The sequence below is a fragment of the Oculina patagonica genome, chromosome 11 (assembly GCF_052425735.1).
Source record: "Oculina patagonica isolate OP01 chromosome 11, crgOcupat, whole genome shotgun sequence".
Lineage (NCBI taxonomy): Eukaryota > Metazoa > Cnidaria > Anthozoa > Scleractinia > Oculinidae > Oculina > Oculina patagonica.
This window is the reverse complement of record NC_135768.1, coordinates 3,224,866-3,249,732: the sequence shown is the minus strand read 5'-3', so window position 1 is coordinate 3,249,732 and position 24,867 is coordinate 3,224,866. Positions and strand designations below refer to the sequence as shown.

Below are 24,867 nucleotides of genomic sequence, written 5' to 3'. Positions count from 1 at the left end.
CATCACATCACGTGATCATACAGATTATAAATATTCCCATTTGGAGCTCACACGGAACAGGTGATTTTGTTTTTTTGTTTTTTTATACCTTTATAATTTTTATTATTTCGATCAAAATGGTCCTTCCAAAGATTTTGCTTGGTACTTTGTTCCTCTGTGCGTTCTTACTCGCTAATGCCAAGCGGAAAGACACTGTAATCTTGGTGTCGTTTGATGGCTTTCGATGGGATTATCTCAAAATGAATCGAACCAAGACAGACCATTTCGACGTCGTCATCAAAGAAGGAGTACAAGCTAAATATGTAATGAACGTTTTCCCAACGGTAACATTTCCTAATCATTACACCATTGTAACAGGGCTTTATCCTGAAAGCCACGGTATAATATCAAACTCGATGTACGACCCAATCTCAAATGATACCTTCACCATGCAAACAAATGATTCCAAATGGTGGAACACATTTGCTGAACCACTATGGGTGACCAGCGTGAAACAAGGCGAAAAAAGTGGAATGTGTTATTGGCCAGGCTACGACGTCACATATAAGGGCTACGAACCGTCGTTTAACCCAAGAGGATTGCATTATGGAAAGCCTTTTGTTGATCGTTTTAATACAACTATGCCATGGATAAAGCGTGTCGATTTGATCATAGAATGGCTCAAGAAACCCAACCCACCTTCTTTTGTCACTTTGTATTTTGACTCTCCGGACGAGGCCGGTCATTGTTGTGGTCCAGATTCAGTAAATGTAACAGAAGAAATCAGGAAGGATAATGAAATCACAGGGTACCTACTGCAGCAATTGCACAAAGAAGAATTACTGGACAAAGTTAATTTAATTATAACGGCAGATCACGGGACAGGGGCTTTTAATTCAAACACGGTTATCAATTTTGACGAATTTTTACCACCTAAACAAGATTATACCCTGTGGACATATGCAGGCCCTTACTTTCTCATGGATGCCACGAACATAACAAGTGCTTATGAGAGCTTAAAGAAAGCTGAAAAACAATACCCGCACCTACATGTGTACCGCAAAGAGGAACTACCTGAAGAACTTCATTTTAAACACAACATTCATGTACCTGAAATTATTGTGATCATGGATGAGGGTTGGATTGCAGGCATTTCAGATGATATCAAAAATGTCTCTAAGGGGTTAACAGTCACCAAAACAAGAGGAGCTCACGGCTGGCTTCCGTCTGGGCCTCAAATGCATCCTTTCTTCATGGCGCAAGGCCCAGCTTTTAAAAAAGGTTACAAGTCTGGTCCAATTGATATGGTAGATATCTACCCGTTGATTTGTCATTTACTAGACATAGATCCTTTACCGAACAACGGCTCACTTGATCGCATTGCCCATCTACTCAAAGCTCCCCCAGCATCGAAAACACATCAAGGTTGGCTAAATACTGGTGAAATTATTGCATTGGTCATCGGTTCTGCCATAGCTATTACAGTTTGTATGTATGCTGTTCTGATGGTATGGAAGGATCGTCGACATGTGCGTAGACCAGAACAGCCTAGGGAAGGTGCTGTGCCTTTACTGTTTGGTGACCCAGATGATGAAAATGTGGTTTAAGTTTTAAAGGAATTCACAGACATTAACAGGACTTCTAAGCAATGTTACAATACAACAATTTAAAGCTCTGCTTACCGAGGTTTAAGGGTAGATGGCTATTTTCACTGCATAATTAATTAGCTCATAGAGCAGTTTTCAATTGAGTGTCGTAAAACCAAAACCAAAGTAATTACTTTGGCCAATCACAAAGGACACAGACAATCCAGTGAACCAATCAAAATTCGAAGCAAATACATGTAGCTGGCAGAAAGCGCGGGAAAACGTGCGCGAGCGAGTCACGATTGGTTTTGGTTTTACTTCTGATTGGCTGAGAAAGTGGCGCGAGATTTTTAAGCCAATCACTAAGCGTAGTAATGCAAAACCAAAGCAAACGCAATTTACTTTCGACACTCAAGTGAAAACCGCTCTAATTTGCAGAAGTTTGAATAATCAATTTGTATCCCTGTGATCATGGGAGGTGCAGTGGCCTTATGGTTAGTGTACCGGACTCTAGATGGAGCGGTCTGGGTTTGAGCCCTGGCTGTGGTCACTGTAGTTGTGTTCTTGGGCAAGACACTTTACTCTCATAGTGTCCTTCTCCACCCAGGTGTATAAATGGGTACTGGTGAAATAACGCTGGGGGGGGGAGGGGGGTACCTGCGATAGATGGGGTGTGTAGAAATGTTCCTAGCTTCTTATTGCTACAAAAACTGGAATAAGCTCTGGCAGTATGGGCCTTATGGCTTGAGGCTTCCTTAGGACGTAATACAGTCGAAGCTCTCATAAGCGGACACCGTCGGGACGCGAAAAAAGTGTCCATAACGGGAACTGGCCACTTACGAGAATGGCCCTCGTAAGCGGCCACTAGAGCTGTAGGAGATAGATGGCCGCTTGCAGGAGCTTGCCCAGCTAACAATAACCAGAGGGGCGTGGATTAAGACAAACAAACACTGAAATATGGTACTGTAATTACTGTAAAATCATTGTGAAGAACAGCGATGTGAAATTGATTAATAAAAACAAGATACAGAGGTTTTAATAGGATTTTCTTTGGGTGTCCGCTTACGGGAGCTTAAAAACAAAGAAAATGTCCAAGTTGTAATCTCTGCAAGTGTCCACGGCCACTTACGGGAATGTTGGCTTACCAGAATGTAAATATACAGAGCTTGTACGGGAGTTAAAAGGGGTTTCAAACAAGGTGGCCATAAGTAGAGATGTCCGCTTACGAGAATGTCCGTAAAGAGAGCTTCAACTGTACTAGTATATTGTAAAATTCAAAACATAAGCCCCCCCCCCCTCCCCCCAATTCTCAGATGCAAAAATCCTTCCAATGGTAAGCTCTCCAAATATAGAAGCCCATGGGCTTATATTTAACTTTTCTGATTATAAGGCCCCTATTGTAGAGCTTGTTTTGTAGATTACAAGACCTGCAGTAACGCTCATTAAGTTTCATCTTCATTTGTTATGTTTAGTATGTTTAGAGAGTTTTTACATGTGGAAGGCCCGTGCAGGCGGAGAAATACAACACGAGTCGATAAATGTTTCATTAAACTTTATTGAGATATTTAGAGCGAAAAGTAATTTAGATATGTAATTTCCAGAGCTTTATTTCAGTAAACCTTACAGATTTCAAAATTTCTTTTGTTCGTCTCATGTCAACAATATTGACCACGAACACATAAGGTGGTCTGCCTGTGGTGGTATTCTTTCATGTATACACAAATATTTTCTGTGCAATATCCTTTCAAACTATAGACCCAAACATTTTTGAAAAACAAAGTTCCATCTGAAACCCCCCCCCCCCCATATATATATTAGCACTCCCCAAACAGGGGGTTGAGCAAATACAAGCCCAGAGCTTTTTTCGATTTTTTTTTGGTAGTTTTCTAAGAAATTGGACAAAAACTGGGGTTTAACTTGTGTAACTGCTCAATTATCAGTTATTATGAGTAGTTAATTGTTATTATATTGCCTCTACAAATAAGAGTATAAAAATTTATGAAAATTTACAGTAAGAAATTAGATTACCGGGTAATATATTCTCAAACTCATTAATAATTTATCAAGTTAAAGCAAAGGGAAACAGAACCATTGATGGTGGTTTGGATAATTTATGTAATATTGATTAGCATAGATTTTTAAAATTTTGTCTCCATTTTCTCTGTAGTTTTAGTTTTGATTGAGAAGATATATCAAACACCTGATCATTAAATTTACAAACACCTCGAAGTTCATCAAAAATACTTTGCAGCATGTCGTATTTTCAACTCTCTTCTCAGTGTTTGGAAATGAGATAAAACACTCCCTCTCGTGTTTGATATATTACTTAGTAGTCTTTAGTAAAATCAAGAACATGGGTTTTACAAATATGAAATAAAATTTCACCATTTCCACATGTCATCAAGAGATTTTTCATTAGTTGCAACATGAATTACACTCTCCACAAAATTTGGGAAAAAGAAATGTGCTGTTTCTGCAAGACTTAAATACCAAGGGAAATAAATTTGCCGTTTTCTTAAAGCAGCACCTTTGATCATGGCAAGAGAACATTCATCAACAGGCTCAAACTTTAAAGTCTTGTCAACTGGAAGACCCTTGGCTCTTTCGCGAGCATTCTTTGTGTCTATAACTCCTAGAACGCATAGTGTTATAGAGATCCCCTTGTGTCCTTGTAGTGCTAAATCCTGCCGCAAAGTGTCAAAAAATCCATGTAGAGCATGTTTGTTTCCGCAGTAAGGTGCAGTCCTCGGGGCGGGGACAACTCCTGCCATTGAAGACACGACTACAATGCTGCCATTGGTTTTCTGAAGGCCAGGAAGCAATAAAGTGGCTATGTTGATGTAACTGATGGTGTTCACAGCAAAGTAATGAGGGACATTTTCAAGGTTGCTGTTCTCATTCCAAAATTCATAAAAGGGCAGAAAATGATTGAGGAATAAAATATCAGGCCCATCAAATAATTTGTTAGTTTCCTGCAAAAAAACAAAAGCCAGTTTTTCTGTGATCATGAACTAAGGTGATTCTCATACATACCCCTGAAGGTTTCATACCAAGTGGCATACTGTGAAATACTCACAAGTGCCTCGATCTTTCAGTATACATGCCCATTGGCAAAAGCATACCCCCCCCCCCCTTCCATCAGCCATATCGGGTGCGCATCCCCGTACTCAAATTTCCAAAAATGACTTTAACAGAGCAGTGTCCGGTGTGTCTGTAATCGATTTGTGACAGTGATCCTACTTTATGGTGCTTTTTGTGTTTTTTTTTTTTCAAATACAATCTACAACCCCAGACAAACAAAGTTGGGAAGGTAGTAAAAACATGCTCGATTAGAGAGAGTTTTATATTCAATTTACCGTAGCAATTCCTATTCCTGTACTACCTCCCCCTGTTCCCCATATCAATGTTGGTAATAGGGGAGGGGAGGAGAAGAACAAAAGGGCAAAACTTCCCAACATTTTTGTCAGGGGTTGTAGCAGAGCTCTCTTAGTAGCATTTTGGGTAAATGAGTTTGGTTAAAAGTCCTACACAGAGGTCTACACAATATTATCCTGTCAAGCATGATCCTGATAAAACGATTTGTGTCTTGACAAACCAATTTATATATTGCGCTAGTGATACTTTTACTAAAATGTGGGGGGACTGAGCCCCCAATTTTTGTTTAGGGGGGAGCTACAGCCACCCCTGCACCCCCTACTCTCCCCTGCTCCGTTACCTATGTTATAACCAGGGCTTACCGGTATATATGTTGTGGTTCAATTTTACCCTTGGTACAGTCTGGTAATTTTCCTTTGAATTGACATTCACCAGAATTATAGGAAATGCAAAATTGTCCCAAGACTAGAGGTAAAATTGAGCCACTACAGCACCCCCGCCCCTTCCTTACCCCACCCTCTACCTCCTGAATATCTCCTCCAAGCCACATTTAGCCTTCCGGCATTTTAAATACGGTATCTAAAGAACAATAAAGTTAACTTACTTACCGCAGCTAAATGTTTTACAGCCTCCAAAGTAGATAGATCAACGACAACGTAGTTAGCAGATTGCGCGCCTAATTCACCACAACGTGCCACAACTTTTTTGAGCGCCTCTTCTCTCCTAGCAACGAGCAAAAGTTGGGCGCCAAGCTTGGCGTACTGATAAGCCAGTTCCTCCCCGATTCCAGTGGATGCTCCACAAATTACAACCTTTTTACCTCGTACAGTTTCAGGATCAAAATTTTCCTTCATGTACCAGGCAATTAAAACGGCTAGAAGAGCTGTGCAAATCCCAAAGAAAGCAGCGACCTTCAGTAACGCCGCCATTTTGTGTTCTTGAAAGCGGAAGTGGCTCTGAGGACACATGATTTGTTAAAGATCTAGCCAATCAAATCATGTGTCCCCAGGGCCACTTGTTCCTCGTGCCCCAGGCACAAAAGAAAACTCGGGGGAGTATGTAGCGGCAGTTGTGACTTTTAGCTACGGAAGTTAGACATGAAAATTTAGTTTTCTAATAATCTGATAAAAAATGCTTCATGTAGGCTTGATTAAATCTCGTACCCAGATCTTCTCGAGGGTTGAGAAGATCTGGGTACGAGATTAGCTGTTCATCAACCAATCAGATTGGCGAACTGAACACACTTGACCAGATGTGTACTGCTTGATTTCCATTTTGTGAGCTTGATTCAAACCCGGGGGGGGGGGGGGGGGGTACTCCCTATAATGGCCTATACGGGGAGGCTCCGCCCGAAAGGAGTACCTTTTTCGAACTTCAGGTATATAAAAGGGTAGGGCATATTTCGAAAAGAAGTAACTAATGGCTGTATCGTCTTAATTTATTAAGCGCTACATAAAAATGTCAAGTATACGTCCTGTTTTAAGTACATGTAGTGTAGGTATATGAAAGGGGTACTTTTTTTTTCAATAAAAGGTATATGAAAGGGATGGTATATACGAAATGGTATATAAAAGGGTAAGGGGTTGGACCTCGGGGCAGAGCCTCCCCGTATAAACCTTTTTTGAGTACCCCCCCCCCCCACCGGGGATTCAAACCCTTTTATTATTGCCAGTAGCAGGAACCATAACTTGGGGATGGCTAGCCTGAATTTCAGACATCCCTCTGTGGTCGCCTACTCCCCAGAGGGATGTCTGAAATTCAGGCTAAGGGATGGCTCTATTTGAAAAGCCTTCAAGGCAAATGATTGAACGCTTGTCACCTCAAAAATGTACAACTCCCAAGGACAAGCCTCACTAACCTTGGAACTGCATATGATCATGACATGCATATTGAAACCAGTAAGAAACAGCAAATGAATGCAAAGTGGTTCAAGATTGCGGAGAAAAACTAAGTTTTTATTTTTTGTTTTAAACATGTTGGTATGCAAAATAATTTCTACATGAAAAATTTAATTTGACTTGAAGATATCTCAGTCTCATAGAGGCATGGACTCCCAGACCCTATAGTTGACGATACAGGGAGGCTCCACCCAAAAGGAGTACCTTGTTCACTGTTGTTCAGGCTGGAGGTATACAAAAAGGAAGGGATGTCTTGAGGTATAAAGTCTATAAAAAGAGTAAGGAAAACTGTCATGTAATTGCAGTTTTCAGTGAAATGTGAACTCTGAAATTCAATCCTTGACCAACGGTGTACGCTTTTTGCTGCCATCAATTATCTTAGCGGACCTCTCGGGAAACAGAAGTTCACTTCAAATGGGTTAAAAGGTCAAGTCTGTCAGTTGTGATTGGTAGATTTCCATCCATTTAATTGTTTGTTTCAGTTTTTTATTGTTTGTTGGCTGTCACCATAATAATTATGATAATTGACGGCAGCCTAAAACGATGGATTTTGAATTTCAGAGTTCGCATTTCACTGAAAAACCGCAATAAAAGTATTTAAATTGTACTCAAAAGTGTTTTTCAAAAATAATGTGTGACCTCCAGGACCTCCATAAAACTGTTCCCATCATGTCATTTTCAGTTTTTAGGCAATCACAGGAAAGGTGACAATAGTGTCTTTTTCAGTTGGGGTATAACAGGTAGTCTGTCATTGTCCTAAGGATCAGTGAAGTGGGCGAACAATTCTTTTGAGTGCATGAGGAAATTACTTCACACGAGGACACACAATGAGTGAAGTCTAGTTAGCCGGGGGAGGGGGGGGGGGTAATAAAACAGTTAACAACTGGCCCCATGGGAAATAATGAATTTTGTCAATGGTATTTGGAAAACAAAGTCACTGTTTCTCTTGGGGCCAATCATGAAAAAACTGGCAATTTTTTCATGTTTGTCATTCAAAGTACATCTTAATCATCATCAGTTGAAACCTGATCCTTGGCTATTTTTGCATTTTTATTACTCCTTTGTTGTTTTTCTATGTTAGAAAACTATTCTTTTGAGGTTTCCTTCAATTTAAAAGTATTCAGAAAAATAACTTTAAAGTGCACCTAACCCCGAAACAATACTTTCAAAATTGATTGTACATGAGTTAGAGAGTTGAATGGTTAAATATTTCTTCATCTCAATGTTGCGTTTTTAAGTTATGAAGGTTTATGTTTCCAATATGTTAATGAGTATGACGTCTACCCAGTCTTCATTCAATATACAGATTTTGACTGGTTCACACAAGCAGTATTTAAACGGCATTATCATAATACTCGCAATTTCCACAATTTTGATTGTAAATTTGGTGTCTGGTAATGGCGAGTAAATAATGATATAAGCAAAACAAGTATGCTTAAAAGCCTGGGTAGACGTCATACTCATTAACATATTGGAAAAATAAACCTTCATAACTTAAAAACGCAACATTGAGATGAAGAAATATTTAACCATTCAACTCTCTAACTCATGTACAATCAATTTTGAAAGTATTGTTTCGGGGGTTAGGTGCACTTTAAATACTGTGACCTCTGTAAAAGGTACAACATTAGACTATTAAAAATCACTTTGTGAGGTGTCAAGATTCTTGAGAAATTAGAATCAACTGCTGTAGGAGGGCAGCAAAGGGGAAGAAGGGGGTGATCCCATTTCAGGCACAAATTTGAACCAAATTCACATGTCACATATACCGGTACTTGTAACAGCACAATTCATAAATCAGGTACCTTATTACATGAAATTTTGGCGTCACGTTAATTTAGCGATTTTGAAAAATCCGTATTTAGCGACACATTAATTTAGCGATTTTTCGTAAATTTTGCAACATAAGTCACTTAATTTTAGCGATTTCACAAGCTGAAACTTTTTTGCGCATTAAGGTAAGGTATTCAAAACTTTTGCGATGACAATAGAACATGTTAAAAAAATTATTAATCGTTTATCTCATCCGATACATGTCATAATCTACCGTAAAATAACATGATCGTGTGAAACGGACCAGATGGAGGAATTTCATATAATACTCATTTTAATTAAGCGATGATTTAAATTTAGCGACACTTAATTTTGGTGCATTTTAATTTAGCGATTTTTTGAAAAAATCGCTAATATCGCTAAATTAAAGTGTTGCCAAAATTTTATGTAATAAGGTATCTTTTCTAGCTATTTTCACACCTCACGGTCTAATTTTTGCCCCTTTGACATGTCATGCAGTAACCCTTTGCTACCCTCCTGTAACATAACTGTTATGAGTGATTCTAGGGGTGGTGAATGGTCCTTCACAAAATGCATGTTACACAAAATTTTAGCTAAATTTCAGGGGTCTTGTGGCCTCAATTTTTTCTTTGATGCCTTGGATTCTCGATTTCGTTTTCAAGGCTGAAAAGGTCTCGGGCTGGCAGAAAAGATATCAGTCTTACTTGTAGAGTCACCAGAGACTCGATGAAAAACAAACAGTAAATTTTATGTGCTCATCCGTTACAGAGCCATTTCACACACTAGATCACACTACACTTTGAATACATAATAGAGAGCCTTATATCTAAGGACAACAATAATATACTCGCGATTGGCTCACACACTCTCTAGAGAATCCACGCACGTTCGACCGCTCAACACATTTACATCACTGTCTCACAAAGTCTTAGATTTACCATCTGACACCCCTGATTCTACTAATGTGATTCTTCAACACAGGCATGCTTGTCTGCCAAATACACTTTTTATTATAAGTGTTACAGTATAAAACAGTGAAGGAAGACATGGGCATCACGACTGAAATCAAATTTCACCATTTCCACATGTCATCAAGAGGTTTTTCATTAGTTGCAACTTGAATTAAGCTCTCCACAAAATTTGGGAAAAAGAAATGTGCTGTTTCTACAATACTTAAGTACCAAGGGAAATACATTTGACGTTTTCTTAGAGCTACTCCCTTGATCATGGCAATAGAACATTCATCAACAGACTCACGCTTAACAGACTTGTCAACTGGAAGACCTTTGGTCATAACACGAGCATTCATTGTGTCTATACTTCCTAAAATACACAATGTTATGGCGACTTCCTTGTGTCCTTGCAGTGCCAAATCCATCCGCATTGCGTCAAAAAATCCATGTAGTGCATGCTTATTTCCACAGTAGGGTGTGGTCCTTGGGATGGGGACAACTCCTACAAATGATGACACGACTACAATGCTGCCATTGGTTTTCCGAAGGTCAGGTAGCAGTAAGGTGGCAATGTTTATGTAACTGATGGTGTTGACAGCAAACAGATGAGGGACCTTGGTGAGATCACTGTTCTCATTCCATAATCCATAATACGGCAATACATGATTGAGGATTAGTATATCGGGTCCATCAAATAGTTCCTTCACCTCCTGCATAAATACAACATTATTTCAGTTATTATGGGGACAAGAAGGTTTTATTTTTACTAGGAACTGGTGGAAAAAATAACTAATGACTGATTGGTTCTCTGCTTGTGTCCAATTATGTATAACAGTTTATTGTTTTCCACCTATCATCATTGTAGGAGATGAGGTGGAGCGGTCAAAGTTTGAGTCCTGGCCTGGGGTCATTGTGTTGTGTTCTTGGGCAAGACACTTCACTTTCATAATGCCTCTCTCCACCCAGGTGTATATAATGGGTACCGGCAAATTAATCCTGGGGAGCAACCCTTTGATGGACTAACATCCCATCCAGGGGGGAGTAGAATGCTACTTAACCAGGATATACTCCAGCCTGATGGCCACTAGGCTCGAATGCATAATATCAGTTCCATCAAATAATTTGTTCACCCCCCGTTAACATCAGCTATTTCTACAACAGAGGAGGCAGAGCATTTTGAAACGTGAGTGGGAGACTTGCCATACATTAAGCCAAGCGTCACCTCTCCTGGGGCCAGGGGGGTGCATACCCCTACTTATATTTCCCAAAATGTCTTTTGCGTAATTGACCTCTTTGCAATCTTAACAGCATCCAGTGTGTCTGTAATCTATTTGTGACAAAGCATAGCTAGGCAGTCCAAACAATCCTGCTTCATGGTGCTTTTTGGGTAGTTTCTTAGTCGTCAGAGGGCAGAAAATGTACACTCTGAAGTTGCCAATGCCACAGGCAATGTCAATTACAATCCTAACAGCCAATGGACCTCTTGCAGTTGATTATCAACATGAAGTCAGCAAAGGTAAATAATGTATCAGTCAATTCCAAAACTGCCCATGCCCCCCCCCCCCCCCTGGGCAAACACCCGGGCATTTGACTTTTTCGTAAAACTTTGGTCAAATTCCCTGCTATGTCAGCAGTTTAGCAGGGCCGTAACTAGCAAGAGGCAAGACGAGGCACTTGCCTCATTTAGATTTTGGCCGAAAATTAAAAACAAAATATAGTTTGTTGGCAAAATAAACCGCAGTTGAACAAGATTAAGTTTTCTTAAGAAAGGCGTCATGAAAAATGTGTCTGAAAGAGTTACAGAGCTTCTAGATGTCAAAAGTTTTTGGAGGGCATGCCCCCAGAACCCCCTAGTAAGTTCTTGCCTCGTCTATGACAAAGGTCTGGTTACGGCCCTGTTTAGACGGTCAAATGCCCCCACCAGTCAGGGCTTCACAAATTTGTGAACACTGATACATTACAAGTGTCAGACCTTCTGGCTGTTTTCTTAAATGGTTCCTGTCTCTTTGGGCTATTTCTTGAACATATTATGCAATATTGCAAAAAAAATTCAATTTTTACCGATTTATCCCGCATCATGCCCCCGCCTCACTATCCTCCTGCCCCCCTGCCGCCCCCTTCCCCGTCTCAGAACACTAGCTAAGATGGGCACTTGCCACTACTATACTTGTAGTACACTTACTGCAGCTAAATGCTTTGCAGCCTCCAAAGAAGACAGATCAGCGACAACGTAGTTAGCAGATTCCGCGCCTAATTCACCACAACGGGCTACGACTTTTTTTAGCACCTCTTCTCTCCTAGCAACGAGCAAAAGTTGGGCGCCAAGTTTGGAGTACTGATAAGCCAGTTCCTCTCCAATTCCTGTAGACGCTCCACAAATTACCACCTTTTTACCTCGCACAGTTTCAGGATCGAAGTTCTCCTTCATGTACCAGGCAATTAAAACAGCTAGAAGTGCTGAGCAAATCCCAAAGAAAGCTGCAATCTTTAGTAACGACGCCATTTTGTATTCTAGCAGGTGTCATATGAAGGTTACGAGGGTGGGGTGGGAAGAATCAGTACTGATAGAGGTGCGTTAGGGGAGTAGGCAGAGGATATTTGTTTGTCATCACCTGCGTGCCAAGATTGGTCGGTTTGGAAAGGTTAGTGTTTGGAGAATCGTCTTCCATGTATGATCGTCTTCCAGTCATTTTCTGAATTCGATTTTCAACTTTTCATCGCGCAAAAAACCTTTTTTTTGGTGCAATTGTATTAGACACCCCTGGGGTCGGGAGACAGTACCGCCAGCCCGAGTACCTCCGATTATTTCCGACCATTTTCGATTACGCTGATCGGCAGCTGTGTTGTTGCTACGTGTCAAGCACCAAAGGAACATGGCGCCCCACGCGCAAACGTTCTTTTAATGGATAATTTGCTGTATATTTTTGACTTATCCGTCAATTCCCTGTCGCAATGAAAGTGGTTTTTATAACAAAACAAGGATGGTGGATTATCGCAGCCGTATGTGTGTTTGTCCTTGGAAACTGTGTTCTTCTCTACCGCTTCATCAACAAGACTTCCATCTCCGAGCTCGAGGAGGCGAGGCTAAAGGAACTCTCAGAGAGATATTTAGCAAATGTCAGAGCTGGACCAAAGTCGAAGTTACGTGATATTGCTGACGCAGTTCAAAAATTGAAAAACAAACCCGCAAAATCGGATGTCTCTAAACCTAGTTTTGTACCTTTAGTACCAAGAGTTGATTCAATTATTAACGAAAACATTGGCTTGAAAGAAGGAGAACAGAAATCAGAGGAAACAAAAACTGTTACCTCTTCTAAGAAAGATGCGATCTCAACAAAAACAGCAACAAGCGATTTTGTAGCTGCAGTGCTTGTTATAGCTTGTAACAGACCAACTGTTAAACGATGTTTAGATCTTCTTTTACAATATCGTCCTTCAGCTAAACAATTCCCCATTATTGTGAGTCAGGACTGCGGTCATGAGCCAACAGCAGAAGTGATTAGATCGTACGGATCTCAGGTTTTGCTTATTCAACAACCAGACCTGTCAGAAGTACAAGGTGTTCCTTCCAACATGCGCTCTATGATGGGGTACTATAAAATCAGTCGTCATTACAAATGGGCTTTAGGACAAGCTTTTGATACCATGGGTTATGACACTGTCTTGATTGTTGAAGATGACTTGGATATTGGTAAGTTCCGAGGGTTAGAGGACTAGACTGACTCAGCCAGGAACAGAAATACTAGATATCTAGTTGGGGGCTGATTACATGACAAATATCAGCCCAGCTAACTTGGCTGAGATTTCAAAGACGTTTGTATTGACATGAAGAATGTTTCATCCCAAGCTGAATTTAAGCCTGGGCTGAAATTTCCAGCCCAGTTTGTGAAACAGGGCTGTAAACAGCAAACAGGCTGAAAAACCTTGTGTAATTGCATTCAGATTTCAACCTGGGCTGAAAGGTGAGCTTGGGATGCACATTGGTGCTTTCAATGCAGCAAAATTAACCTTGGCTGAAATTCACCATGTAATCACAACAAATTTCCAGCCTATCGCTCGGACTGGAAGTTTCAGCCCGGACTGAAATTCACCATGTTATCAGCCCCTTTGTTTAATATCAATCAACTAGAATTCTTCCTCCATTTGTCAATCCATACACTTAAACCTCTTAGACACATCATTATATTACAATAGCCACCCCTCTTTGATGGCCAGCTATTTCTACACCAGGGTGACTCTGGCAGAGAGGTTTACCACTGTAATTGTAATCAAAGGATTGAGACTTGGTTTGCCCAAGAGGATATTTTACTGGCTTCTAGTTCCATCATATTTAAATAGGGTATTCAGATTGGTATGCGTTTACTTTAAAAGGGCTTCGGATTACCAGCTGTTTAATCAAACTGATACCTTATTGTTACTTATTTACGCAGGAACTTAATTTTGCGAAAATGGAACGGGCATATTTCGCTGTACTTTATTTTTGCGATTTGGCCAAAAATACGTAATTAACATAAAAAATACATTAGAAAACGTTTGAAGAAATTTTCACGGGTCTTTAATTTCGCAATTTTTTGAAATTCTCGAAAATAAGTAACAATAAGGTAATCCAGGGACATTATGCGGGGATGGTTTCCAAGAGAAGGCTTTTCTTCCACTCACCATCCGTTAGTAACATTGTCCAGCCCAAGACCCCTTTTCATGAAATCAACTGAAAAATATGTACCACTAACCTTTCTAAGCTGCATTGATTATGACAGAGTTCACATGCAGTTGAAAATTATATTTTTTTGCCCCTTTGTAGCACCAGACTTTTATGAGTATTTCACTGCAACAAAGCCCCTGCTGGACAGGGATCCTTCGTTATGGTGTGTCTCAGCTTGGAATGACAACGGCAAAGAAGGAATGGTAAAAAGAAATGACGTTCTCTATAGAACTGACTTTTTCCCTGGTCTTGGATGGATGATACGCAAGTCTCTTTGGGAAGAACTCAAACCAAAATGGCCTCTGGGATTTTGGGATGATTGGATGAGGGAAGAGCCACAACGTAAAGACAGGGCATGTATACGCCCAGAAATCCCACGCACAAGAACATTTGGCAGAGAAGGCGTGAGCCGTGGGCAATTTTTTGATCAACATTTGAAATTTATCAAGCTGAATGACAAGAAGCATCCTTTTACAAAAACAGACCTTTCTTATTTATTGAAAGATAACTATGATGAAAAGTTTGTTGAACGTGTGCACTCATTGCCGCTCGTTACTGTAGAGCAATTAACAAACAAGAATGTGTTTGCACTTGAGGTGCAGGTTCATTACTCTTCTCCACAGAACTTTCAAGTTGTAGCAAAACAACTTGGCGCAATGAATGACTTTAAGGCAGGAGTACCAAGAATGGCTTACAAAGGAATAGTAACAATCTTGTTCTCAGGAATTATTGTGCATATAGTACCATCTGATTAGGAGCTCCAAAATTTATTTATACATCACATGTACTCATAACTCAATTTATCATATGGCTGGCTCTGTGAGCGGGCAAAATTTCATTTCTAAATTTGTGACTTTATTGTCCATCTATATGAAATCCTTTATAGCACATTTGCACAATGTCGTCATTTGACTACAACTACCAGAATTCATCTAGCCTTTCCTTTATTATTTAAATTTGAATCCACAGTGGGGTTAAAAAAACAACTGTTCTAATTAGAAGGATAAAAAGAAAAAGTGAAGGATTCTAGTAGTTGTAGTCAATTGATGCCATCATGTAATTTGCCAACCTTGTTCTTTTTTTGCATGTTTATGGAACTCAGCTTTGTCTCAGTCCATAAACAAGCAACAAAAGAACTTGGTCAATATCCCGCAATCTCAACCTCATGCTTGGTCAATAACCCATTTATCTCTCCTCTATTGACACTTGGGGTGCATAGCAGGTAGTGGAGCAATAAAACATAGATTTTGAGTTAAACGGGTATGTGTGAGCTCCTCTGGTTGATGCCTCTCCAGCTCATGTCTTATGTAACTAGACGTGTAGTCTGTTCCTGGATGACAAGCAGTAGAACAAGTCTGAAAACAGCAAGCCCAGCAGATTTTACAGCTGTAAATTTTGAGATTTTTCAGCAGTTTTCCACACAGCCATGATTTAAATTGTCTTGCCATGTTTCTCTGCACTAAGTTAGCAGACGGGTGTTGCATGACAATTCAAACAGTGATTGTGAAGGAGACTACAGTTTCATCCTTATTGATGTCAAAACAGACATGTTTTTTGATAAAGGTATAAAAATAAAGACAAAGGGATGTTGAAAGGCATCTCCCTCAAAATTTCTTTTTGAAGAGTATTAATATTTTTTTTTCTGCTTTTACCCGCTAGAAGGTCTTTTCATAACCTTCAGTTTTCCACCTTTCTTTGACACTATACTACAGTCCAGATCTATTTCAATTAACTTGCTTACAAAACAAAGTTCACTCAGTGTCTTTTCTGGTGGAATGGCCAAGTTCATATTTTTCCAGTTGTTTGTTATCTGAGTCCTGCTCCAGTTGTTGAAAGGGTGGATAATGCTATCCACTGGATAAATCGATATCTACAGTGGATAACTATCAAATAAACCTACTAGCATTATCCACTGTTTGAACAACTGGGGCCAGGGTAACACTAGTTGGTGGAAATAGTAAATCTTTTATACACTGCAAACATCCTTAGTTATTAACCTTTATTACACTTAACATTACAATGTACATTCTCTTTTAAGGAAAATAAAAGTCTTGCACTGTAAACAGAGTTGTCTGTCCCTCCTGCTTCAAAATCTACACATAAAATATAAAGCACTAGCGCAGTTGAACAAGGTTTTTAGAATCAAGCAGTTATATTTTGCAACAATTAGATAAAAACAAAAGTTGATGTGTCAAGAAAGAACCTAATTTATACTAATTGATATATACAGCCATTAAAATATAAAACGTCAGTAATTTATTGTTCCTTCACGCCATCTTCTTCGCTTGGCGGTTCAACATCTTTTGATGCTTCATTAGATTCTTCTGCTCCCTCCTCCCCTTGTTCCTCAACATCTTTTTTCGCACTTTCTTCCTCCGCCTCATTTTCCTTGACTTCTTCTCTGTTTTCCTCGCTTGAGGTTTCTTTCACTCCTTCCTCCTCTCCTGTTTCTTTTGTAGTCTCTGTCTCTGTTTCTTTGCTTTCTTCATCTTCTGCCCCTTTGTTTTCCTCTGTATCTCCTTGTTCGTCTCCTGCACTGTCCTCTCCAGATTTGACACCTGTAAAAGAAACCATGTTTTGTAAATGACTGACTTGTGGCCAAAGCCTTAAGTGGGCATAGGGCCGGATTTTTGTAAATGAAGGAAGCAATAATAATATTATTTGTGCTCAGACACACAGGTGGCATCAAAGCTTTATGCTACACGCAGTGATGTTTAAAATTATACACTTTATGACTGCTCCTGAGAGAAACAGTCAATTTTGTTTCCCAAGAATCTCAATGCCCACTCAGAGACTTTTGGCGGGACCTCGTCATGTGACGTCGCATTAGACAATAAGAGCGCACGCTGTTGGGGAAAAAATTTCGAGCTACATGTATATACAATCTCAGTTGAGCTCCTGTGGGGGATGCCACTAGTAAGTGTTATGCCAGTAAAGGCCTGGCTAAACTTGGAAACATTGTTGCCATAACACTGTTGCAGAGGAAAATGTTTCTAAGTTAACCTGCGTGGGAAACATATCACAGAAACAAATTTTGCTTCTTGGAAACATGAATATGTTTTTTCCTCAGGTCAAAGACATTTTTGCTTCATGGACACAAATTTTCCTTCCAAACCATATGTTGCTCAGTTTTGCCACCACGATACACTTTGTTCCCTGAACATTGTTTCCTCATTTAGCCACCTGGGCAGCAAAACATTTTCCTTACTTCCTGCTAATTAAGCCACCTACGAAACATGACAAGGAACAATGTTTCTGCAACAGTGTTTTCTAGTTTAGCTAGGCCTTTTCAGTAAAGATGGCCTATTGGCCATGTGACACCTTGTTACTGCTACATACCAAACTACTATAGATGATGAAAATGGTATTGAGAACACTAATACATGTTAGCTTAGAAATGTCACAATCTGGCCTTTGACAACTAGTGACTGAACCCATTGTTTGCTCAGCAGCACAATGTAAACATGACACTTCCATAGCAACCTACTCACCTTGTGCAATTCTGTCGTTTACATCATTAATGGCTTTAGATATAGCCTTTTCTGCAGCTTCATCCTCCAGGATTTTCGCCAGTTCTAAAGCTTTTTCAAAGGACTGTAAGGCATCTTGAAGATCACCAAGTTTTACTGTAAATTATGAAGAAAAGAAAGTTAACATTTATTTTAAAATTTATATGATCAAAAGCTCTGTTCTTGTCTTTTCACTTGCTAATGCAGGGCTCGAGACTAATGGTAGCCAACTAGCCAAAGGCTACTAAAATTTAGGTTTTGGCTACCAGGTTTAGCATTCCTACTAGCCATTTGGCTAGTGAAAAACTCGGAAAAGTCAACTGTTCTTGATAGAAATCAATATACCTGACTAGTGAAAAATAACTGTTGGCTAGTAAAATCTGACATGTCACTAGCCAGTAAACCAGTGAGTTAAAAAGTTAGTCTCAAGCCCTGTAATGGTTATGTCACAAATGTGGGACAAAGAAAAATCTGAGTCCCCCCATGGAATTTATCCCCATGATCTACCAAACATCAGGCAGAACTGTATCCACTGAGCTTCAGGAGAACCATATGGTGAGCAAGGCCATTTTAAGAACTTAGTCAGTTTACTAAATTACCTAGCACTATACACTGTAGTGTGCAGTGTGTACAGAGGGATAATAGCATAAAAAGTAAGCAATGTGTACAGAGAGCTATGTAGCTGTACCCCTTTGGATACATTGCAGACCTATCATACCAGCATTATAGGCAAGCAATAGGTGCAGAGAGATAAAAAGCTGAAGCTCTTTGCATACATATCAGATCTATCATACTAGCATTAAAGGCATGCAATGTGTACAGAGACCTATGTAGGCTATAGCCCTTTGCACATATTGCAGACCTATCATACTAGCATTATTGGCATGTAATGCATGCATAAGAATATAGAGGTGTTTGCTCATTGCACACATTGCAGGCCTATGGTACTTGGCTTACCTTCTGCTTGAGCCTCAAGAACAGTTGCGTTAAGCTGCCACACCTTATCATCTGCCTGCTCTGCCGCAGCCAATGACTTTTGTCCAAACTCCTTGGCATCCTGATAGTACTTGAGTTCTAAATGACACCTACCAATCTCATGGTAGAGCCATGTGCTTTCGAGAACTGATTTACTGAGTGGAAGTTTCTCTATCCAGGCATCGATAGCTTTAGTGTACTCTCCCATCTTAGCGTACAGTCTTCCAAGGTTGTCTAGAGCTCGTGATTTGGCTTCTTTGCTTTCACTTATGAGGAGAATTGAGAAGAATACTTCAGGTGTGTGTAATTCACTGTGTTAATTAGTCCAGTCCCTAAACTCTCTCTTCCACCTGCCCTTTCTAGGGTTGAACCCAGGTGCCCAAAGAAAGAGTCCAGGATAACTTGCATGCGCATGCTCGGAATGAACCAATCAGAAGCAAGGAGTGTGGCATCATATGTTTGGCACGCATGCATGTTTTTGAAAAAACTGCAAAATATGTTTTGCCCCCCGATTTAGGGGGAAAAACTGGTGCATACGCATGCAAGTTATCCTTCACTCTCTCTCTATGGGTTTCCATAAAGGGTGCGTGGAGGAGAGAGTTCAGGGATTGGACTATGTGTTACAGGGACCGTGTCACAGATTTTAGCCAAACTTAGGCATAGGAAATGACCATCAAATTCGTTTAAATATATAAAATAACATCTTAAAACAGTGAAGGAATATTTAAATAACACACCAAATGCAAAAGAAGGTACGGATGGCCAAAAGTGACAAAGATTGAAACGGATTGCGATATGGGTTTTTGAAAAGTGATCCGGCGGAACAGTTTTCAAAGTTAATCTAGTTTGCTTGTAACTTTAAATTATAACGCCGGAAAACACGTTTAGCTGCAGTGAAGCTATGGTTTTGTCATTTAGAATCATAAAATTTATTTCTTTGCAAACATTTAGTTTCATAGCGGGTGTTTGGCAAAATTTAATAACATAAAATTAACTTAGCCGTGACACAGTCCCTTTAATATATGAGAGTTGCTAAGACCCTTATTTCAAATATGTTATTACTGTAAGACTCAAGAAAGAGCTAGCTGAATTCGAAGCAGATCTCACTTTACTACAGTACTGAGAGGCATAAACCACATGTATTTAGAACCTTGATGCATCAGATAATCAAAAAGTCCATAAGATGTGGAGCAAGATCCAAAATTTAAATACATGTACCTTGTTCAGAGATAATCACTTGAAGGCCAGAGTTAATAAAATTTCTAGTGAACAATTATTGATACCTTCAAGTCAACTACATGGGTTGTGCCAAACTACGACTACATCTGTACCAGAATGTGTACTTACAGCTTTTTAGCAGCCTTCAGATCCTTCTCATGGTATTTCAAAGCTTCTTCATAATTTTCCATTTCAAGATGGGCATTTCCGATGCAAGAGTATAAATTGCCGACAACTTCAGCTTTGTTTGGGACACTTTCTGCTCCTAATGACTGAACAGTTTTTAATGTTGCTTGTGCCTTGTTTAAACTGCTCTCAGGATCGCCATCGGCCAACGCCTGATCTATTTCCTCCAGTGATCTTAAAATGAACTTTGTTGTGTCAGCGGGAAGTTGTTTTTGTGGGGGTTTCCTAGGAGGCAGTTTCTTGTTCTTGCGAGCATACAATGGTTCTTGCTGTCTCCAAAATTCAATCCTTGTGTCTAAATAATTCAGGCCATCTTGTACTAGATCATAAATTGGCTTGCTGCTATTACCATGTATAAAATCTACACAAAAGAAAATAAAAGTTTTTGTTAAGTACTACGAGGTAGTGTTTATATAAACAACAGCCCAAAATGATGTTAAAAAATAGGCCTAAAGAGTAGCTAACATTTTGTAGAGCACTTATTCATGAATTCCAAGATTAAACTCAACTTTGCTGTTAATCTTGGCCAAGGTCACAGGATGCAACTTTTAGATGATAACGCCTTTCACTATTTTTATTTCCTTTAACGATTTTTTTATCAATAAAATTAGTGATTTTACCTTGGTCATCCATAAGTTTTTCAAGGTACTTCTTGTCAGCATATAATTCTCCTAAGAGCTGCACAAAAATAGAAGAAATGATGTCTGAGATATTTAATAATACTTAAAGTGTACTTAGTAGTGCAAGGACTGAACATAAATTATATAGTAAACACTATACGGCAGATTGATAACAAAAACAGTAACAAGCAAGAAACAAGGAAACAGAAACAAGAAAAACAAAAAACAGTGACAGAAATTAAAAATACAAATTTGTCTGATATTTTGGTTGAGAAATGAATGTTTTGCGAGGTGAAGTATCCCTTGGATTTAACTACATGTACCCTTTGATAACAAATTGAGAAATATTTGTAGCAGTTGATTAAGTAAACTCACCTTCTTGACAGTCTTTTCAGATTTAACTGGACTTTTAGTGTTTTTTCCTCTGTTCGCTGCCTGTTGTTGATTTCTTGCTGCCTGAGTGGTTGGTTTGCTGTAGCCCTTTGTTGTCTTTTTCTGCAGAAGATTGAAATTGGTCAAGTTACAAAAGTTGTAAAATTTATTTCATTTATATAATCTTCACAAGGAGTTGATCGAGCTACTCCATTAAAAATACATGTATTAACCAATATCATACTGGGTGGGGTGAGAGGTTTTATACTCCAGGTCTACAAAATTATTGCATAAGGGAAACAGGGTTCAAAAAAGAAAAGTCAAATTTAAATTTTCTAATAAATAAATGTTAGAAAAAATAAATATAAAAAATATACTCACAGCTTCATCTTGTTTTGCAAAAAATGACAAGTCTCCCTTGTTTTCCAGTTTAACCTTGGCCTTACCTAAAAAGAAAGCATGGTCAACATTATCTCAGTCATGTTTTATGAGAGAATGTAAATTGAATAGAGAACAGTACATTTTCAGGAAATATCTGGCTATTCCACACATTCCAGCACTAAAATTACAGCAAATCAAATTCAAGCATATGAGTCAATAAATTAAAACAGCTTTTTTGCCAAAATGTGTCAGTTGTTGTTCCATAAAATATCTGTTGCAGTTAATTTTTGATATCAGTTAATTTTTTTCTAACTAGTTTTTTTTATATACTAGGTTAATAAGTAGAAAAAGCAATACACCTCCCCTCCCTTGATGTCTTATTACCCCCCCCCCCATCTTTACTAACACCCCTCCTCCCCTACTATCTGCTATTAACATTATCCCCCTGCCCTAAGTACTATCATCTATTTTTTTTCTTTTTACTAACCTGCACTGGATTTGAACTCGACCTCTGGATTTGTTGTCCAACCCCTTACCACTTTGCCATGTAGGAAATGTTGGATGAACCACTATTTTTTAAAAATATATGACTCCAACCCATACTCTAACCCTAACCCTATTATTTAACTAGTTAGAAAAAAGATAACTAGGTAAAATTTAAAATTAACTGAGATAAAAAATTAACTGCAACATATCCATACTTTCCCCATGGAACGTTATTGACTTGACCTCACCCCTCCCCCTCCCCATCCCTCCAGAAAATATTCTAGTTTAACTTCATATTTCACTTTACAAATTTTGGCTTTTGACATCGGTGGTATCTCTGGTACAGACATTTTCAACCAACAAACAACATTGTCAGTAATGAGTGAAAGCAGCTCTTACTTCCAATGGCATTGTCAATGGCTTCTTGAGCCTTCTGAATACCAAGCTTAAACTCCTCCTGGTCGTTTCGCAGCTTGTATCCACGATGATAATATAACAGGGCATATTCAAAGTCACCCTTGGAATAAAGCGCTTCTGCTTTCTGGTAAAGTCCCTACAAATTAGTTGCAAAAGAAAAATGACGTTAGCAGGCTACGGAAAGAAAGAATCCTTGCAACAACCCTTTGAAGAAGTGACTCTCAAATTCTGCTTGCCAAGGCAGTCACATGCTTGCCTAAGTTTACTTGCTTGTTTTCAAATTGCAGTGTAACCTCCATATAATGAAGGGCCAAGGGACTGGCATAATGTGTTCGCTATAACAAGGTTTTGTTATATCGAGGTACTTTCTCATACATTTTACTATTACTGGGACAAAGAATGTTGTTCGTTATATCGAGGACTTCGTTATATAGAGGTTCGTTATATCGAGGTTGCACTGTTAGTATAATATTTGTGTTCAGACAGATTGCCCCGGCCTATGCCCATCAGGCAAGACACATGATTAAATAAATAAATTAATAAATTTCATGTCATGATCACCTCAGATGAAAAAGATATTTTCAAACCTTGTTATATTCTTTATCTTCAGCAAGTGATTCCTCAGCATCTCTCAGTGCTGCATCAGGGTCACCCAGCCTTAAGTAGCATTTTGATCGCTGAACAAGGCAAACTTTGTATCCTGGCTGTAACTCTAGTGCCTATGAACAAAAACATAAAGGTTTAATTATAGCTATCCTGTGAACACTAAGAAAAAATAAAGAGGCACCCATTTCATTTACATGCCAGCTTCTGATATTATTTTAGAAGATATATTTTTTTCATCCAACACTTTCACTTTAGATTTTTTCTACAGTATAAAGATCTACGCTAACCCTCCTAAATTATCCAATTTCCAGACACAAACCAAATATCCTGGTCTCCCTACAGGTCACCAAATCTCCGGCAGATTTCGGGTGATTTTGTGGAATATTTTTTAGATATTTGATGCATTTTGTGTGGTTAAATCAGGTGAGAACTACTGAGCCTCTCTATGGGTACCCAGGGTCTTCATTTTCTCCGCTTTTTTTGCAAATCTTCATTTTTTTTAAGCAGGTCTTAATTTTATCTTAGTTTTTTTTGTGAAATGTGGTCAAATGCCAAAATTCAGGATTACAGATACTTTCTGTAATGTTTACGAGTTTTGACAGTTTAATTTTTGAGTGTTCAAATTAATTGATCACACAAATTTTGGTCAATTTCAGATCTTTGCTTCAATCGGGAGATCTTCGTTTTTTGCGGTGATCTTCCTGTCTTCGAAATACCCATGGAGAGGCTATTTACTTTTTTCTCCAGTTTTGGGCTATTACAAAATGGAGTTGTTGACAGCACTCAATTTAATTAGCAGTGCCATGTGATACGTAAAAAGTTTTATCTATTTTTTTTTAATCAAACTTGCAATAGTGTCAAATAGTTATAAACTGTCAATCAGCAAACCTTCAATGATCCATTGACAAATTTTTCAAAAGTCAGGGAAAGACATACCACCAGTTATAACAGTTTACAGTTAAAACCGACTTCGATGCATTATCAACAAGAAAAGGCTAGCTACATACGCTTATGTATACATAAAATTGTATGTTAGCTTTTACATGTGATATGGTACATGGATATTAAAGCTTTCAACACTTCTGGGGTTATTTCCTTGAAAGTACTGTTGGAATTTCAAGAATTGACAATAAAGAAACAAAACTTCTACATGCACAAGTACAATGATAAATCTAACAAACTTATGAGCCTTTTTTCGTTCAAGGAATATTAAGATCACTCGTTCGTATAGAGATTCGTTTACCTGCGAATAGCTATCAAGAGCTTTCTTGTATTCTCCCTGATTAAAATGCACATTTCCTTCGGATAGATAAGTTGTAAATGAACTCTTTGGACCTTCTGGTTCGTCGTCGTCATCATACATCGTGGCGAAAACGTTTTTTGCCTGTTAAATCGTTGTTAAAATTGCTGTGGCTCGTGTGCAAACGGGAAGATTTGTAAATATGGCCCCTTCTTTGTGGTTGTCAAGGGAAGGTTGCTAAGTAGAACCCAGTACTTCTCGTGCAATATACAAACCGCTGTACAGTGCCTGCATTATTTCCTGAAATTACCAGACTCTTCCTATATGCAAAGGCTCCTACTGAAAGAAAATCTTGCTGTAAACCACTTGCTATAATACCCCCCCAAATAATAACAATAAATATGAGAATATTGAAAGAATATTAAAGTAAGCTTATAACTTTATTACATCAATTACCATGGTTTCTTGGTTACTTCTATTACTAAAATTATTTTTTAAGTCTGTTTATATTACAGGTTTTTTTAAACTTTAATATTGTTGATTTTAATTTTTCAAGAACGCAGTGTCAAA

The 24,867-nt window shown here is 38.8% G+C and overlaps 4 protein-coding genes and 1 pseudogene across 4 annotated transcripts; 2 read left to right on the top strand and 3 right to left on the bottom strand.

Moving 5' to 3' along the window:
• Positions 1-3: 3 nt before the first annotated feature.
• On the top strand, positions 4-2,597 carry LOC144631111 (bis(5'-adenosyl)-triphosphatase enpp4 pseudogene; annotated as a pseudogene).
• Positions 2,598-3,587: 990 nt separating this feature from the next.
• On the bottom strand, positions 3,588-6,010 carry LOC144631121 (hydroxysteroid 11-beta-dehydrogenase 1-like protein). Its single transcript, XM_078489504.1, has 2 exons — positions 5,549-6,010; positions 3,588-4,537 (listed from the first exon to the last, which is right to left on the bottom strand). The coding sequence occupies exons 1-2, from the start codon at positions 5,906-5,908 to the stop codon at positions 3,947-3,949; spliced, it is 951 nt and encodes a 316-aa protein (XP_078345630.1). The 5' UTR covers positions 5,909-6,010; the 3' UTR covers positions 3,588-3,946.
• Positions 6,011-8,929: 2,919 nt separating this feature from the next.
• LOC144631122 (hydroxysteroid 11-beta-dehydrogenase 1-like protein) lies at positions 8,930-12,098 on the bottom strand. Its single transcript, XM_078489505.1, has 2 exons — positions 11,768-12,098; positions 8,930-10,295 (listed from the first exon to the last, which is right to left on the bottom strand). Exons 1-2 carry the CDS (start codon positions 12,086-12,088, stop codon positions 9,705-9,707), a joined length of 912 nt encoding a protein of 303 aa, XP_078345631.1. The 5' UTR covers positions 12,089-12,098; the 3' UTR covers positions 8,930-9,704.
• Positions 12,099-12,448: 350 nt separating this feature from the next.
• LOC144629993 (alpha-1,3-mannosyl-glycoprotein 2-beta-N-acetylglucosaminyltransferase-like) lies at positions 12,449-15,859 on the top strand. Its single transcript, XM_078488253.1, has 2 exons — positions 12,449-13,276; positions 14,387-15,859. The coding sequence occupies exons 1-2, from the start codon at positions 12,538-12,540 to the stop codon at positions 15,040-15,042; spliced, it is 1,395 nt and encodes a 464-aa protein (XP_078344379.1). The 5' UTR covers positions 12,449-12,537; the 3' UTR covers positions 15,043-15,859.
• Positions 15,860-16,271: 412 nt separating this feature from the next.
• Positions 16,272-24,516, bottom strand: LOC144629800 (outer dynein arm-docking complex subunit 4-like). The gene is made up of 10 exons (XM_078488009.1): positions 24,301-24,516; positions 23,039-23,170; positions 22,434-22,587; positions 21,549-21,613; positions 21,171-21,290; positions 20,796-20,853; positions 20,119-20,536; positions 18,754-19,037; positions 17,779-17,913; positions 16,272-16,845 (listed from the first exon to the last, which is right to left on the bottom strand). Exons 1-10 carry the CDS (start codon positions 24,418-24,420, stop codon positions 16,544-16,546), a joined length of 1,788 nt encoding a protein of 595 aa, XP_078344135.1. The 5' UTR covers positions 24,421-24,516; the 3' UTR covers positions 16,272-16,543.
• Positions 24,517-24,867: the final 351 nt, after the last annotated feature.